At 44.7% G+C, this 16,128-nt stretch overlaps 1 protein-coding gene across 1 annotated transcript in view; it reads right to left on the minus strand.

Annotated features, from left to right (window-relative positions):
- The window catches only part of ATP6V0E1 (ATPase H+ transporting V0 subunit e1), a 48,038-nt gene extending 39,333 nt beyond the window's left edge, over positions 1–8,705 (minus strand). Inside the window, exon 1 of the mRNA XM_008069811.1 lies at positions 8,510–8,705. Coding sequence (XP_008068002.1) covers positions 8,510–8,613 — 104 coding nt within the window. The 5' untranslated portion in view covers positions 8,614–8,705. The remainder of the gene's footprint in view (positions 1–8,509) is intronic.
- Positions 8,706–16,128: the final 7,423 nt, after the last annotated feature.

The raw sequence follows: 16,128 nt of genomic DNA on the forward strand, positions 1-16,128 counted from the left end.
AATACCTCTAACTGCTATCAACCTTGCCGCTGGGCTAGTGGCAGCCCAGGTGAGGCCAACTGCTGATCCTGAACCAGTTACATGTTTCTGTGTTTATTCACACAATCATACAAGAAATATATATTTAAGCATTTGCCGCTTCCTGCCACAAAATGAATGGAGAATAACCTGGGTTTCACTCTCTAGCACATCAATTATTATAAAAGTATGTCACACCTATTATAAAAACAAAGGAAACTGTTGTCTCCTGCCAATGTTTACCTGTTTTAAATTCTCAATTTAAGCTATAACCTAACTACATGTCTCTAATGTTTTCAATATAATAATATAATAATTCTACTTTTAATAATTACCGGGCTTCTTGCTTAATATCTACCTTTAAGTCTCTAAGTACAGAAAGCCCTTATCAGGATGGATGATGGCTGCAAATGTTAATGCCTGGAGGAACTAACCCTATCATGCGACTAGACACCTATCAGCACCTGTCTGCCCCTTCAATGACACAGAAAAGGACTGCTCGCTCATCCAGCAACATACTGGCTTCCTGAGATGAAGAGACTGTGCTTATAACTCTGAGGTGGACTATCCTGTGCTGGTATAAGAATATATTAGTGACTGGGGTTTTTAATGGCTATATGCTTGCCGCAGCTAGGTGTCATTCCAATGGATGGGTGCCTCCAGTACTGTCCATCAAGTACGGCGTCCGGCAGATTATTCAGCCTCATCTATGGAGAGCTCTTGCAGCCCTTCAGCCAGGCAGCCTGTCTAAATCCGTTGGACAAACTCAGTTATACCATATTAGAGCATACTTGCAATCTCCTTATATATTTCTTATTTAGAGTGAATATCAAACTTAAAATTATTTATCGTGCTAATGTTTATAAGATATCTTGTACTGAATGCATTTTACTAATTGTTTAACCAAGGCCTTTTGTAAGAAATTTGTCATTCTCCAGCAACTCCCCTATTTAATAGTCCCCATATCTTTGTCATCCCGTTAATATGCTGAAATGGTTTACAAACATTATATAAGGTTAATGCTATGTTAGAGAGACAGAAAATTTTTTTTAGCTACTTAATTTTAAAAATTATAGCATTAATAGCAATTACTACTTCAGTAACAGTTTCAGCTGTAGCTCTATCTAAGGAAGTTCATACTGCTACCTTTGCTAATCAGTTATCTAAGGATATTTCTATTGCATTGGCTACTCAAAAAAATTGTAGATTAAAAGTTAAAAAATAAAAGTTAATGCTTTAAAAAAAAAAGGCAGCGTTAGCAGTAAAACAAGAGCTTGCGACTTTAAAAATAAAACTGGCTCTCTGATGTCGCTCTGAGTTTCAGTGGATTTGCCTCATTCCTTTGGAGGTAAATAAGTCTGTCCATACTTGGGACAAGATAAAAAAATCATATCCTTAAAATTTAAAATCATTCGGACTTAAATATAAACCTCACTAAATTAAGACATACAGGACATAAGTTGCTAAAAAGCAGTTCTGGTTCTATGAATTGACTAGCTCCATATTTAATAACTTCTCATTGTTTGCTAATCAAAAGTCATTAATGTCTATACTTACTAATGTAAGAATTTGCGGGACAGTAATTCTTGTCTTGCTGTGCCTATTTCCAGTTATTTCCAGAGTATTGAAAAGGAACATTTTTCAGCTTAACACCGAGTTTCATGGTTTTGTACTAAAATAATAAATAAAAAAGGGGAACATGTTGGGAGCCGGCCACGGAGGCCCACTGAGCGTTAGGGATCAGGGAAGGCCGTAGACCCCGAGACCGCTACAACGTGTTTGGGAGCCATTGACCCCATTTTCCTCCTCTTTTTACCATAAAACACAAGTAACCTAAAGAAACTCTGCTGATCTAAGCTGAAAGCTCTGTAACTGTAACAGGCATGGCTTACTCTGAAAACCTATTGTTCCTGTTTCCCATAAAACTGTGGTTTAGGCTTACAAATTAAATATAATTCAAATTCAGGTCACATTTGAGAGGCTTTTATATGGTACAAGCTTCTTTATACAATTTAACAGTATATTTGTAAAATTAGTATACACTTATAGGGAGCAGTTTCAAGCTTTTCAATAATAAAGTTGTCAAAAATGGCTCAGCACAAAGTTTGGGCCACACACCTGAGAGCCCAGCGCGTACTTTAGACTGGGCTGCATTCTTTTAGGCCAGTTTTAACTACAATTAATGTAAGGTTTCAATTATTTTAAAATAGGTCATGCTAACGTCAAAGAATCATGTTAGTTCAAGCATGACCAATCATAATATTTTAAGGTTTAATAAGATACAGTTAATTTTACAAATTTCATTGTCTCTATTTCCTACTGTTGTAATTTTAGAGAACAAGAGCAACAACTCAATTGGTTTAAAGCATTATTTAACCGCACCCCCTGGTTTACTACACTAATTTCCACCGTAGTTGGCCCTTTAGTTGTTTTAATTCTCCTATTTATTTTCGGGCCTTGAATCATCAACAAGCTTGTAGCCTTTGTTAAAAATCAAGTCAGTACTGTTCAACTCATGGTACTCAAGCACCAGTGCCAACCGCTTGGTACTCATCCTTGGTGTCTCAACTCTCCTACCCATTTTCAGAACGGTCTTAAAAAAAAAAAAAACCTATGTAGACCCATGATTGGGTCTTATCTATAGGAATGAGAGACCCAAGAGATAGAAACAAAAAACAAAAAAACACTCTAAGAGAACTATTACTATATGAATTCCTACCCCACGTTCACTGTATTTGTTTGTAGTGTTTGTACTTAGAATTTTGTTAAGTTTAATTTTTGTTTGTCTCATAAAATAACCGATTGCTTCTGCAACTGCTGCTAGCAGTATGTGAATGTCAAGTAATAAACCCCTCCCGGACATTCCTTTGCTTAGCCTGCCTGCTGACATTCCACTCTGCTCATTTAGCAGCTCCCCCGTCAATCACAGGTAGCTGAGCGGACCAGACCAATCCCAAGTGCCCCCGTACCCATTAGGAGAAATTACCCTATCATGTAAAAACAAGTTTAAAGTTCTTTCCCCTCCCTCTGTAATGATATATAAAAACTGCTTGCCATGCTGGATCGGGGCTCTCGTCCCTGAAGCTGCTGCTTCGGGCATGAGCCCAGACTCGAGCCTGAATAAAGACCCTTGTGTGTTTGCATCAGAGCTGGCTCTTTGTTGGTCTCTCGGATTCTGAAATTTGGGTTTAACAATCAACAATTTCTGAATCTGGGTGGCAGTATGTGGCACTCATTGTACTACTTTCTTTCCACTTTTCTGCAATACAATGTACTACTTTCTTTCCACTTTTCTGCAATAAATACAATAAGATGTTTTTAAAGAAAAGGAGTTGACTGGACTCCTGCACACTCACCCTGAGCCCTATCTCCTTCTCCTCCTCAACTACTGGTAAGGGAGCTATTGTGAAAAAACGTGAAGATTTTAGAGAATCTGCAGATTCCTAAAGAGAAAAGAGGGAATCATGAAAAGGAACAGGGCCAGGCACAATGGCTCACGTCTGTAATCTCAGTGCTTTGGGAGGCCAAGAAGGGAAGATTGCTTGAGGCCAGAAGTTCGAGACCAGTGTGGGCAACATGGCAAGACCCTGTTCTACAAAAAACAAATAAAAATTTAGCTGGGAGTGGTGGTGTGTGCCTGTATTTCTCAGCTACTCAGGAGGCTAGGATCCTTTGAGCCCAGGAGTTCAAAGTTACAGTGAACTATGATCACACCTCTACATTCTAGCCTGGGTAATACAGTGAGACGTGGTCTCTAAAAACAAAATATGGACCAAACGCAGCGGCTCATGCCTGTATTTTACTATTATTATTACATTTTTTTTTTTTCTAGTTGGAGTTTCACTCTGTCGCCCAGGTTGGAGGGCAGTGGCACACTCACGGCCACCCCAGCATCGACCTGCTGGGCTTCAGCAATCCTTCCACCTCAGTCTTTCAAGTAGCCAGAAATATAAGCATGCGTTACCATACTCAGCTAATTTTTTATTTATTGCAGAAACAAGGTCTCGCCAAGTTGCCCACACTGGTCTTGAACCCAGGGGGCTCAGGCAGTCCATTCACTGAGGCCTCCCAAAGTACTGGGATTACAGGCTGAGCCACCGAGCCCGGCTTATTATTATTATCTTTGAGTAGGAGTCTCATGCTGTTGCCCAGGCTGGAGCGTAGTGGCACACTCACAGCCACCACAGTCTCGAACTGCTGGGCTCAGGCAATCCTTCCACCCCAGCCTTCCAAGTAGCTTGAAATACAGGCATGTGCCTCCATGACTGTTAATTTTTTTTTTTTTTGAGTTGGAGTCTCAGTCTATCACCCAGGCTAGAGTACAGTGGCACACTCATGGTCACCCCGGCATCGATCTGCTGGGCTCCAGCAATCCTTTTGCCTCAGTTTTCCAAGTACCCAGAAATACAAGCATGCACTACCACACTCAGCCAGTTTTTTATTTATTGTAGAGACAAGGTCTTGCCAAGTTTCCCAGACTGGTCTCGAACCCAGGGGGCTCAGGCAATCCATTCACCGAGGCCTCCCAAAGTGCTGGGATTACAGGCTTGAGCCACCGTGCCCGGACAAATTTTTTTGATTTATTGTAGAGACGAGATCTCGCCAAGTTGCCCAGACTAGTCTCAAACTCCCAGACTCAGGCAATCCTCTCACCTCAGCTTCTCAAAGTGCTGGGATTACCGACATGAGCCACTGTGCCCGGCTGGCTCATGCCTGTAATCCCAAAACTTTGGGAGACCGAGATGGGAGGATTGCTTGAGGTCAGGAGACAGAAATTGGCCTGGGCTCATGCCTGTATTTTACTATTATTATTACTTTTTTTTTCTAGTTGGAGTTTTATTCTGTCGCCCAGGTTGGAGGGCAACGGCACACTCACAGCCACCCCAGCCTCAACTTGCTGGGCTCAGGTGATCCTTCCACCTCAGCCTTCCAATTAGCTGTTAACTACAGGCGAGTGCTACCACGCCTGGCTAATTTTTTTATTTGCTGTAGAGATGAGGTCTTGCCAAGTTGTCCAGACTGTTCTCCAATCCATGGGCTCAGGCAATCCCTTCACCCTGACCTCCTAAAATGCTGGGATTACAGGCTTGAGCCACTGTGCCCGGACAAAGTTTTTTGATCTATTGTAGATACGAGATCTTGCCAAGTTGCCCAGACTGTTCTCCAATCCATGGGCTCAGGCAATCCCCTCACCCTGGCCTCCTAAAATGCTGGGATTAAAGGCTTGATACACCATGCCTGGGCAAATTTTTTTGATTTATTGTAGATACGAGATCTCGTCAAGTTGTTCAGTCTCAAACTCCCAGACTCAGGCAATCCCCTCACCTCAGCTTCTCAAAGTGCTGGGATCACCGGTGTGAGCCACTGCACCCGGCTGGCTCATGCCTGTAATCCCAAAACTTTGGGAGGCCGAGGTGGGAAGATTGCTTGAGGTCAGGAGACAGAAATTGGCCTGGGCAACATAGCAAGACCTCATCTATGCAAAAAGTTTAAAAATTAGCCAGGTGTGGTGGTATGAACCTGTGGTCCCAGCCATTAGGGATACTGATGCAGGAGGATCGCCTGAACCCAGCAGGTTGAGACTTCAATGAACTGTGAACATGCCGCTGTACTCTAGCCTGGCTGAGAGTGAGAACCCAACTCAAAAAAAAAAAAAAAAAAGAATGGTCAGAAAAGCTGAATCCAGGCACAGACCTGATTTTGTCTGGTCCCTTTTCAGTTGCAAAAAAAGAAGGAAAGAGCAAGGGGCTTGCTCTGGGTTATCCAGAATCCAGAAGAGGCTTCCCTCTGCCCTGTCCCTCTCCAGACCATAGACCTCCCAACCACCCTGCTGTCAGCATTCTGGGAAGTGAATGTAACTTCGAGGTCCTCTTTGTTGTTCTGCCTTCTTTTGTTCTCACACAGTTTCTTTGCTTATCTCCTTAGTGAAGATGCTTTTAGTTTTTCTTTTTGAATCCCTCAAATCACAAGTATTAAAAATTGACACTAGTTCTTAGAGCAGTTCAGTTCCCTCATATTTTACAAAATGTAATTTGCAGTATTTTCAGGAGATAAAGGCGAACTAGTACTAATTCAGTACTAATATTTCCATTTTAATTTTTTTTTTTTTTTTTTTGTAAAGACGGGATCTCACTATGTTTCCCAGGTTGGTCTCAGACTCCTGACTTCAAGGGATCCTTCTGTCTCGGCTTCCCAAAGTGCTGGGATTTATAGGCCTGAGCCACTGAGCCTCGCCAGTGTTTCCATTCTAAAACAAGGAAATGAGAACATGGAAAACATAAATTGTTCAAGGTCACGGGGATTATCCCTCTCAGGAGCAGTGTTTCTCAAAGCATAATATGGCAACTACTAGAAAACAGTGTTTTAAGACCTGCTCAATCCAGCCAAGACCAGGAAATACAGGGATTGCAGTAAGGCTGTAAACTGCCAAATACTACAGTCATGTGTGCCACATAACAACTGACCACATATACAAAGGGTGATCTCAGGTGGTTACAATGGAGCTGAAAAATTCCTATTCCTAGTAGTATCCTCATGATCCCAACCCTGTGTAGGCCTAAGCTAATATGTGTATCTGTGTCTTAATTTTTTTTTTTGAGTTGGAATCTCACTCCATTGCCCAGGTTGGAGTGCAGTGGCACACTCCCAGCCACCGCAGACTCAACCTGCTGGGCTCCGGCGATCCTTCCGCCTCAGCCTTCCAAGTAGCTGGTGTGTCTTAATTTTTAACAAAAAAGTTTTAAAAGTTTTAAAAAATTAAAAATAGAAAAAAGCTCATGGAACAGAATATAAAAAATATTTTTGTACAGTTGTACAATGTGTTTGTTTTAAGCCAAGTGTTATTACAAAGGAGTTGAAAAGTTTAAAAATTAAAGTTTATAAACTAAAAATGTTACAGTAGGTAAAGTTTATTACTGAAGAAAAAATATTTTTTCATAAATTTAGTGTAGCCAGAGTTTACAAAGTCTACAGAGTGTACAGTCATGTCCTAGGCTTTCACAGTCACTCACCATAACTCAGTGACTTACCTAGAACAACTTCCAGTCCTGCAAGCTCCATTCAAGGCTAAGTGCCCTAGACAGGTGGACCCTTTTTATCTTTTATAAAATTGTATTTTTACTGTACTTTTCCATGTTTAGATACACAAAACCACGATGTTACAACTGCCTATAGTATTCAGGACAGTAGCATGCTGTCCAGGTTTGTAGCCCAGGAGCAACAGGCCAGGTGTGTAGTAGGCTAGACCAGTAGGAAAAACAAACCTAATTAAATTTGGTTAATACAAATTGCTTCAATAATCCTAGAATTCTGACACTGCACATCAACTACCATTGGCTGGAGAGACAACCCTATACAACTGGCATTATGGGGGAAGTGGGACCCAATGCTTACAAATAACAGAAATTCATCTACCATTTTCCTTTTTAAAAATATATGACTTATTTTTAGGCTAACAGAAGAATCAAGTTTAAAGCAAGTCTCTTCCAGGGAGCAAAAGGAGTTCAAGTCACAAAATATTAAGAGAGCAATAAAATTTTCTTTCTTTTAATAAGGCAGCGGAACTATCCAGTCAACAGATTCTATTCTGAGTGCATACTGTCCACACAAGGTACTGTGAACCAGGGACTACGAAGCCACCAGTTCGTTTCAAGGAATAAACCAACAGACGATGCTTCTGACAAACTGTGACTTCAGGTTAAGTTCCACCCCACAGGATCACGAGCCGAGAAAAAAATGACTAAAAAGCAAAAAAAAAGGAACCAGAGGAGGAGGAACCAGAAGGAGGGTGTTCCGAGGTTTCTTTGAAGATAAGCTCTAATTTATACCACAAGAAGAAGTTCACTTCCAAAACAGACAAAGCTCTATTCAACAAAAAAGTCGGGAGGGGGGCTTTCTTGGTCAATCTCTCCGAGCACTTGTTACGGGCACGCCCGGGAGCGGGGGCGCCCTCCGAAAAGTATGACGCAGGGGTTTCTGAAAATGACTCCGTAACTAATGTCGCCGTGGACCGGGCCCCGACCACCTCCCGGCGCCCACTCGACGCGAACCCGGGCTCAACGCCGTGAACGCCCTAGTACGCGAGGGAGCAATTTCCGCCTTATGTATTTGATCGTTGTCTTCAAAGTCCAGGCAAGCGAGGCCTCCTGTGGGTGAAGGGCGGGGATACAGTGGGAAAGCCCACAAGGGACAAACCCCAATTCCTCCTGCACCCATTTCCGACCGCACTCACCCCACACGTGGCTGTGATGGGAAAGACATCGCCCCAAGACTCCCTTCCAAGGGGGTCCGCCAAAGGTCACCTCCCCACGCTCAGGCCGAGGGACACCCGAGCGGCTGCGACGAAGAAGGCAGGGCGCTCCACGGGCCCAGCCCGACTCTGGAGTGCGGGAAGACACGGGCCGCGTTCTCTGGCCCGCGCGGGGTCGCCCCTTCCCGCCCAGGCCTGCGGGCCCCAGCCGCGTGACCCTCCCGGCGGGCCTCGCGCACTTACCCCCGGTTAGGGCCCTTAGGGATGAACCAAGGCACCAAGAAGCCGACGAAGCCCCAGAACACGCTCATCACAATGAGGGGCACCGTGAGGCCGTGGTACGCCATGGTCGCCGCCGGAGCTGCCAGGCCCTGCGAGCCCCTGTCCCCGCGACGCCCTCGGGTCCCACCCGGAAGTGTCAACGCCGGCCCGCGTGACCGGCGTGCACGAAGCCCCGCCTCCCGTGCCCCCACGTGACCCGCGCGCCGAACTCCGCCCCTCGGGGAACCCTGAGTCGGAGCTCCGCGCCAGCCCGGTAGGTCGGAAGGTTGCTCGGGGAGCCGTCACTCAGCCCAGAACTAAGGGGACAGTCACCCGCGGCTCAACAAAGTGTTCTGATAAGAACCTAGCCCTTTTAGGCAAAGTTAGTGACAGTTTTATCTGCTTCGTGGGTGTGTGTGTGTGTGTGTGTCAATGTGTCAGTGGCTCACTCTATCGCCCAGGCTGGAGTGCAGTGGCACAATCACGGCTCCTACAGCCTCGACCTCCTGGACTCAGACAATCCTCCCGACTCAGCCTTCGAAGTAGCTGGGACTACAGGTGGGCCCCATCACGCCCAGTTCATTTTTTAAATTTTCATTTTTGTAGAGACAGGGTCTCACTATGTTGTTAGACTGCCCTCAAACTCCTGGGTTCAAGCAGTCCTCCTGACTCGATCTCCCAAAGTGCTGGGATTACAGGTGTGAGACCCCACACCCAGTGCTTTATCTACTTCTTATTCAAAAGACATATATGAAGAACTTAACCATAGTAACTTACTGTTCTGAATTCCTCTATGCCCAGCGCTGAACCATGGGCTTTAAGTGCATGAGTTCCTGTTGAACATCTCCCTACAACCCATGAGATGGTTATAGTTATTATTGCCACTTTGCAGTTGAAGAAACTAAAGCTCATGAGGAGGTTAAGGGTCTTGCCCAAAGTCAAATAGTAAGTGGCAGGGCTAGGATTCAACCTCTGTTCTGATTTTCTTTTTCTTTTTATGAGTCAGAGTTTCACTCTGTCGCTCAGACTGGAGTGCAGTGGCATGCTTACGTCCACTGCAGCCTCAAACTGTTGGGCTCAGGTGATCTTTCTACCTCAGCCTTCCAAGTAGCTGGAACTACAGGTTTGCACCACCACACCCAGCTAATTTTTTTATTTATTGTAGAGCCGAGGTCTCACCATGTTGCTCAAGCTGGTCTCAAACCTGTGGGTTCAGGCAATCCTCTTGCCTCTGCTTCCCAAACTGCTGGGATTATAAGCCGGAACCATGGTGCCCAGCCTCTGGTCTGACTTTCAAGGCCAGAGCTCTTAACAACTGCACTACTGTAGGCCTTGTGCACTGTGCCAGATTCTAGGGTTAACAAAAGTCAATCAGACATCCCTCAGGTGTTCACATTCTGAGGAGCAGATGGTCTTGCAGACAGGCTGCTCATTGCAGTGTGAAAGTAGAGTGTATGATTGTGCATGACTTTCCACACCAGCTGGTCCTCAGCTGAGCCATGAAAGAGAAGTAGGAACTAGCCAGAATAGTAAGAAGATAGAGTTTCTAATTCTTGCTGAGAATTTTCACATGAGTTGATTATAGTACACAACAACCTTGGAACAGAGGAGAATGCCAGTTCTCAGGTTAAGGAGCCAGATAAAGCTTCCGGGTGAGCCAGGTGTGGTGGCTCATGCCTGTAATCCCAGCACTTTGGAAGCAGAGGCAAAAAAGATTGCCTGAGTCCAAGGGTTTGAGACCAGCCTGGGCAACTCGTCTCTACAATAAATCAAAAAATTAGCCAGGTGTGGTGGCACACACCTGTAGCTCCATCTACTTGGAAGACTGAGGCAGAAGAATTGCCTGAGCCCAGCAAGTCAAGACTGCAGTGGTCGTGAGCGAGTGGTCCACTGCACTCCAGTCTGGGTGACAGAGTGAGACTCCTACTCAAAAAAAAAAGCTTCCAAGCAAAAGCAAGACAGAAAGAACTGTGAACTCAATTCAATGTGCTTTACCATGGACTACGGATTCCTTGCAGTACCAAGTCTTCAAACATGATTCTACGTCTTTACCTGACCAACAGTGTAGGAAATTAATTGATCTCCTTTGTGCTCCTACCACTACCCCAAAACTTAGCCTTTAAGGCTAAATCTTAAATTCTAAGTACTACTGTCTTAAATTCCAGTCCAAGCACTACCTTCTCCATAAACATGTTTCATTCTGTTAGTGCATCTCTTTGGCCTTGTTAACTGTGTGTGTGTACCTTGACCAACCCTCTACTACAGGGCAAACTCCCAGAGAAGAGGCACATTTAACTGATCTCTGTGTCTGGTGGCACTTTAATTTCATTACTTTATTGTTGCTGCTGCTGTTGTTGTTATTATTATTTTGAGTCGGAGTCTTCCAGGCTGCATTGCAGTGGCATGCTCATGGGTACTGCAGTCTTGACCTGCTGTTCAGGCAATCCTGGCACCTCAGCCTTCCACATAGCTGGACTACAGGCTTGTGCCACCATGCCCAGCTAATTTTTCGATTTATTGTAGAGATGAGATCTCACCACATTTGTTGGGCTGGTCTCAAACTCCTGGGCTCAGGCAATCCTCTTGTCTTAGCCTCCCAAAGTGCTGTGATTATCGGCATGAGCCATGGTGCCCTACTGGGAGCAATTTATACATAGAAAATGCTTAACAAATAATTGTGCAGCTGAACTGAGTTAAGAAACCCTGAGTTAAGAAAGGGTGAAACTGGGCCCATGTAGAATCACAGCGACTCGGGAGGCTGAGGCAGGAGGATTGTTTAAGCCCAGGAATTTGAGGTTACGGTAAGCTATGATTGAGCTCACCAGACTCCAGTCTGGGCGACAGAGTGAGATCCCCTCTGTATTAAAAAAAAGAAAAAGAAAAAGGTAAAATCAGCCAGAACAAAATTAAAGAAAGAAGTTCACTTCTACTTTCCTATTAATCTATTAATTAACTTTTTTTTTTTTTTTTTGAGTTGGAGTCTCACTCTGTCACCCAGACTGGAGTGCAGTGGCCGCTCCCGGCCACCTCAGCCTCAACCTGCTGGGCTCTGGCGATCCTTCCGCCTCAGCCTTCCAAGTAGCTGGAATTACAGGCATACACTACCACACCCGGCTAATTTTTTGAGTTATTATAGAGATGAGGTCTCGCCAAGTTGCCCAGGCAGGTCTCGAACCCGCGGGCTCAGGCAATCCACTCACCTCAGCCTCCCAAAGGCGCGGGATTACAGGCTGATAATTAACTTATTTTTTCTTTTTTTCTTTTTTTCTTTTTTTTTTGAGTCAGAGTCCCACTCTGTCACCCAGGCTGGAAGAGTAGTGGTACACTCATGGCCACCACAGCCTTGACCTGCTGGGCCCAGGTGATCCTTCTGTTTCAGCCTTCCAAGTAGCTGGAACTACAGGCATGTGTCACCACATCCTGCTAATTTTTCTTGATTTATTGCAGAGATGAGGTCTTGCCAACTTGTCCAAGCTGGCCTCAAACCCCTGGGCTCAGGCAATCCTCTCACCTCTACCTCCCAAAGTGCTGGGATTACAGGCATGAGCACCAGGCCTGGCCTTATTTTTCATAATAATGGTAAAATACACATAACATAAAATTTACCGTCTAAATCTTATTTGTGTATTTATTTTAAGTTGGGGGTCTTATTCTGTCACCCAGGTTGAATTGCAGTGGCACGATCATGCTCACTGCAGCCTCTACCTCCTGGGCTCAGGCGATTCATCCTCCTCAGCCTCCCAAGTTGCTGGGACCACATCTGGCTTATTTAAAAAATTTCTTTGTAGGGATGAGGTCTTGCCAATATTGCCCAGGCTGGTCTGGAACTCCTGTGCTTGACCAATCTTCCACCAAAGTGTTAGGATTACAGGCGAAAGCTACTGTGTCTGGCTTTAACCATTTTTCAGTGTACAGCTAAGTGTGTTCACACTGTTGTGCAATGAATCTCCAGAACTTTTCCATACTCATTAAACAAACACATCTCATTTTCCATCCCCCAGCCCTCGCAGCCACCATTCTACTTTCTGTCCCTATGTGTTGGGCGACTCTAGTTACTTCCTGGAAGTAAAATCACACAGCATTTGTCCTTTTGTGACTGGCTTATTTAACTTCGCTTCATCTTTTCAAGGTTTGTTTATGTTGTACAAGTGTCAAAACTTCTTTTTTGTTTTGTAGATTAAAAAATATAGTTTATTTAAAAAGTAAATTAGAGAGAGAGAGGAGATTCACCTCCCCAAGGTAGGGGAGGGGGCCAAAGCCAGGAAACATGGCAACAGCCATAACTCAAAGAGCACATGGCCACACCAAAGTCTAGTAGCAATGGCCTATTTCCTTCATTTTTAAAGCTGAATAATGTTCCCTGTGTATACATACTACATTTTGTTTATTCATCCATTAATGGAATTTGTTGCTATTGTGAATTATTTCCCATTTCTTAAGTAAATGCAAATAATTTCTCTTAGTCCTTTTAAGTAGGGTGTCTAAACTTTGCCTTGCCTTCTTGGCAGCCTCTTTATAAACCATCTTGGGAAGTGCAGAGATGTAACTCTTTTTTGGGGGGGGTTGAAGTTTGGAGTCTTACTCTGTCGCCCACACTGGAGGGCAATGGTACGCTCACAGCCACCACAGCCTCAATCTGCTGGGCTCAGGTGATCCTTCCACCTCAGCCTTCCAATGAGCTGGAACTACAAGCGTGCACTACCACGCCCGGTTAATTTTTTGATTTATTGTAGAGACGAAGTCTTGCCAAGTTGCCCAGACTGGTCTTGAACCCGTGGGCTCAGGCAATCCTCTCGCCTCTGCCTCCCAAAGTACTGGAATTACAGGCTTGAGCTACCTCGCCCAGCCTGGATATAATTCTTCAGAGACCAGTTCTGTTTAAATCTATGGGTTTCATCCACTGTGAAATGAGAAAAATTAGTATGTTAAAACTGACTCGGGGCAATCCCTTCGGGCCCCCTCCTGTTGTGGGAGCTTTTCTGTCCTCAATAAATCCTGCTTTCAAAAAAAGAAAAAGAAAAAAAAAAACTGACTCCAGGCGTGGTGGCTCATGCCTGTAATTCCAGCACTTTGGGAGGTTGAGGAGACAGGATTGCCCAAGCCCAGGGGTTTAAGACCAGCTGGGCAACTTGGTGAAACCTTGTCTCTACAATAAATCGAAAAATTAGCCCAGCATGGTGGTATGTACCTGTATTTCCAGATACTCAGGAGGCTGAGGTACAGGGATCACCTGAGCCCAGCAAGTCAAGGCTGCAGTGCCATGAGCGTGCTATTGCTTGCCAGCCTGGGCGACAGAGTGAGACTCTGACTATAAAAGCAAAAACAAAAAAAAAAGTACTGACACTGGCACAGTGACTCCTGCCTGCAATCCCAGCACTTTGGGAGGCCCAGGATTGCTTGAAGCAAGGAGTTTGAGAGAAAAGTTAGTATCTCAATATTTCAGTATTAGATTTGTGGGCTAATATTGGCCAATAGCTCCCTCTATCAGTCAATCTGTCAAACACATTTTATCACATGTTCAAGTGAAAACTGTCCTAGTTCAGTGGCTCAGCAAATGAAGAAATATTCTCTGTCCTCAAGGTGCTTAAAATTTTCAGGAAATAGACCCGTCTGTGCAGTGTGGTCCAAGGACTCCAGGGAGTCCCTGAGTCTCTACCAGCAGGTCTGGGAATGCTTTTCTTTTCTAATTATGAATCCGTGTTAGGGTAAGTTTTCCTCCTATACTTCATCCAAAACAACATGTCACAAAAGCTTGAATGCAGAAGTATTATGAAGGTTCCATGTGTTTTTTATTAAGCCAGATATTGAGGAATTTTGCTGAATGTAACACAACGTCACTGTTCCCACTCCATTTGTTTTAGAAAGTTATTTTCCATACAAATGTTATTTCCATTAACATGTATGGGATTATTGTTATTTTTTAGAATGAATTTAAAATAAATATGTTAAAATTTTCTGTTTTAGCCAGGTGTGGTGGCTCATGCCCACTTTCCAAACAAGCAAACTAAAAACTAATAATCATGATAACACTTATTTTAATCTTAGCTACTTGAGAGGCTGAGGCAGAAGGATTGCTTGAGGCTAGGAGTTTAAGACCAGCCTGGGCAATGTAAGGAGCCCCAGTCTCTTATGTTTTAAAATATGTATTTTTTAAGTTGGAGTCTCACTCTATCACCCAGGCTGGAGTGCAGTGGCACGCTCACAGCCACCACAGCCTTGACCTGCTGGGCTCAGGTGTTCTTTCTGCCTCAGCCTTCCAAGTAACTGGAACTACAGGTGCATGCTACCACGCTCAGCTAATTTTTTAATTTATTGTAGAGACAAGGTTTCACCATGTTACCCAGGCTGGTCTCGAACCCCTGGACCCAGGCAATCCTCTCACCTCTGCTCAAAGTGCTGGAATTACAGGTGTGAGCCACTGTGCCCAGCCCCTTATGTCTTAAAATAATTTTAAAAATTAGTAGGGCATGGTGGTGGACACCTGTAATCCTAGCTACTTGGGAGACTGAGGAGGGAGGGTCACTTGAGCCCAAGAGTTTAAGGCTGCAGTGAGCTATGATTGTACCACTGCACTCCAGCCTGGACAACAGGAGCCTCTATCTTTAAAAAGTTAAATAAGTAAAATAAAAATATCTTCTTTTTTTTTTTTTTTTTTTTGAGTTGGAGTCTCACTCTGTTGCTGAGACTGGAGTGCAGTGGCCGCTCCTGGCCACCGCAGCCTCGACCTGCTGGGCTCTGGTGATCTTTCCGCCTCAGTCTTCCAAGTAGCTGGAACTATAGGCACACGCCACCACGCCCAGCTACTTTTTTGATTTATTGTGGAGATGAGGTCTCGCCCAGGCTGGTCTCAAACTTGCGGGATCAGGCAAACCTCTCACCTTGGCCTCCCAATGTGCTGGGATTATAGGCGTGAGGCACCGCGCTGGACCTGTAAGCTGTTCTTGAGAAGCACTGCTAGAGAAACCGCAGAGACCATCACAAGCAACAGCCCAAAGTCAACAAGAGCTACTGACACCCAACAGGGCAACCAGCTGAGGAGTCCCTGTCTCCTAGACCCAGTGCTGTGAAGAAAAGTAGGCATGTGGAGTCTCAAAGCCATGGAATCATAAAGCTCCTTTCCAAGCTCATCTGGAAGCTTACAAGTTACTGGAGAAGCTGAAAACCCCAGCGGGATTATCATGCATTTGCTCAGTGCATGGGTATGGAGCGTGAACTGAGGGTGGCCACCACTGATAACAGCAGTTACTGAAATAGGGACTGAGCACTTAATTCACAGACACCAACACCAAAAGTACAAGTTATAAAAAGGAGAGGTTTATTAGTCAAGAGCAGGCTGGCGGCCACTTGCCTGCTGGACATAACAGTCTCACAGCAAGGGGCCCCCATTAGCTATAGGGGCCTGCTTAAATGGGCAAAACCACATTGGGACTTCCAAGTGGATCAAACCACAACATCCTGAAGGCCTAGGTACTTTTGGAGGACTGAATACTCAGCCCTCGTGTCCACTAAGAAGTGGATAGGGCTTCCCCCCACCATAAGTTTCACCCTGGGCTCCGGGGGGGAGTTGACAGAGCCCTAGCTCTGTCAGTCAGTTTGTAATT

The sequence above is a fragment of the Carlito syrichta genome, unplaced genomic scaffold (assembly GCF_000164805.1).
Source record: "Carlito syrichta isolate Samal-C Ts95f unplaced genomic scaffold, Tarsius_syrichta-2.0.1 Scaffold312219, whole genome shotgun sequence".
Lineage (NCBI taxonomy): Eukaryota > Metazoa > Chordata > Mammalia > Primates > Tarsiidae > Carlito > Carlito syrichta.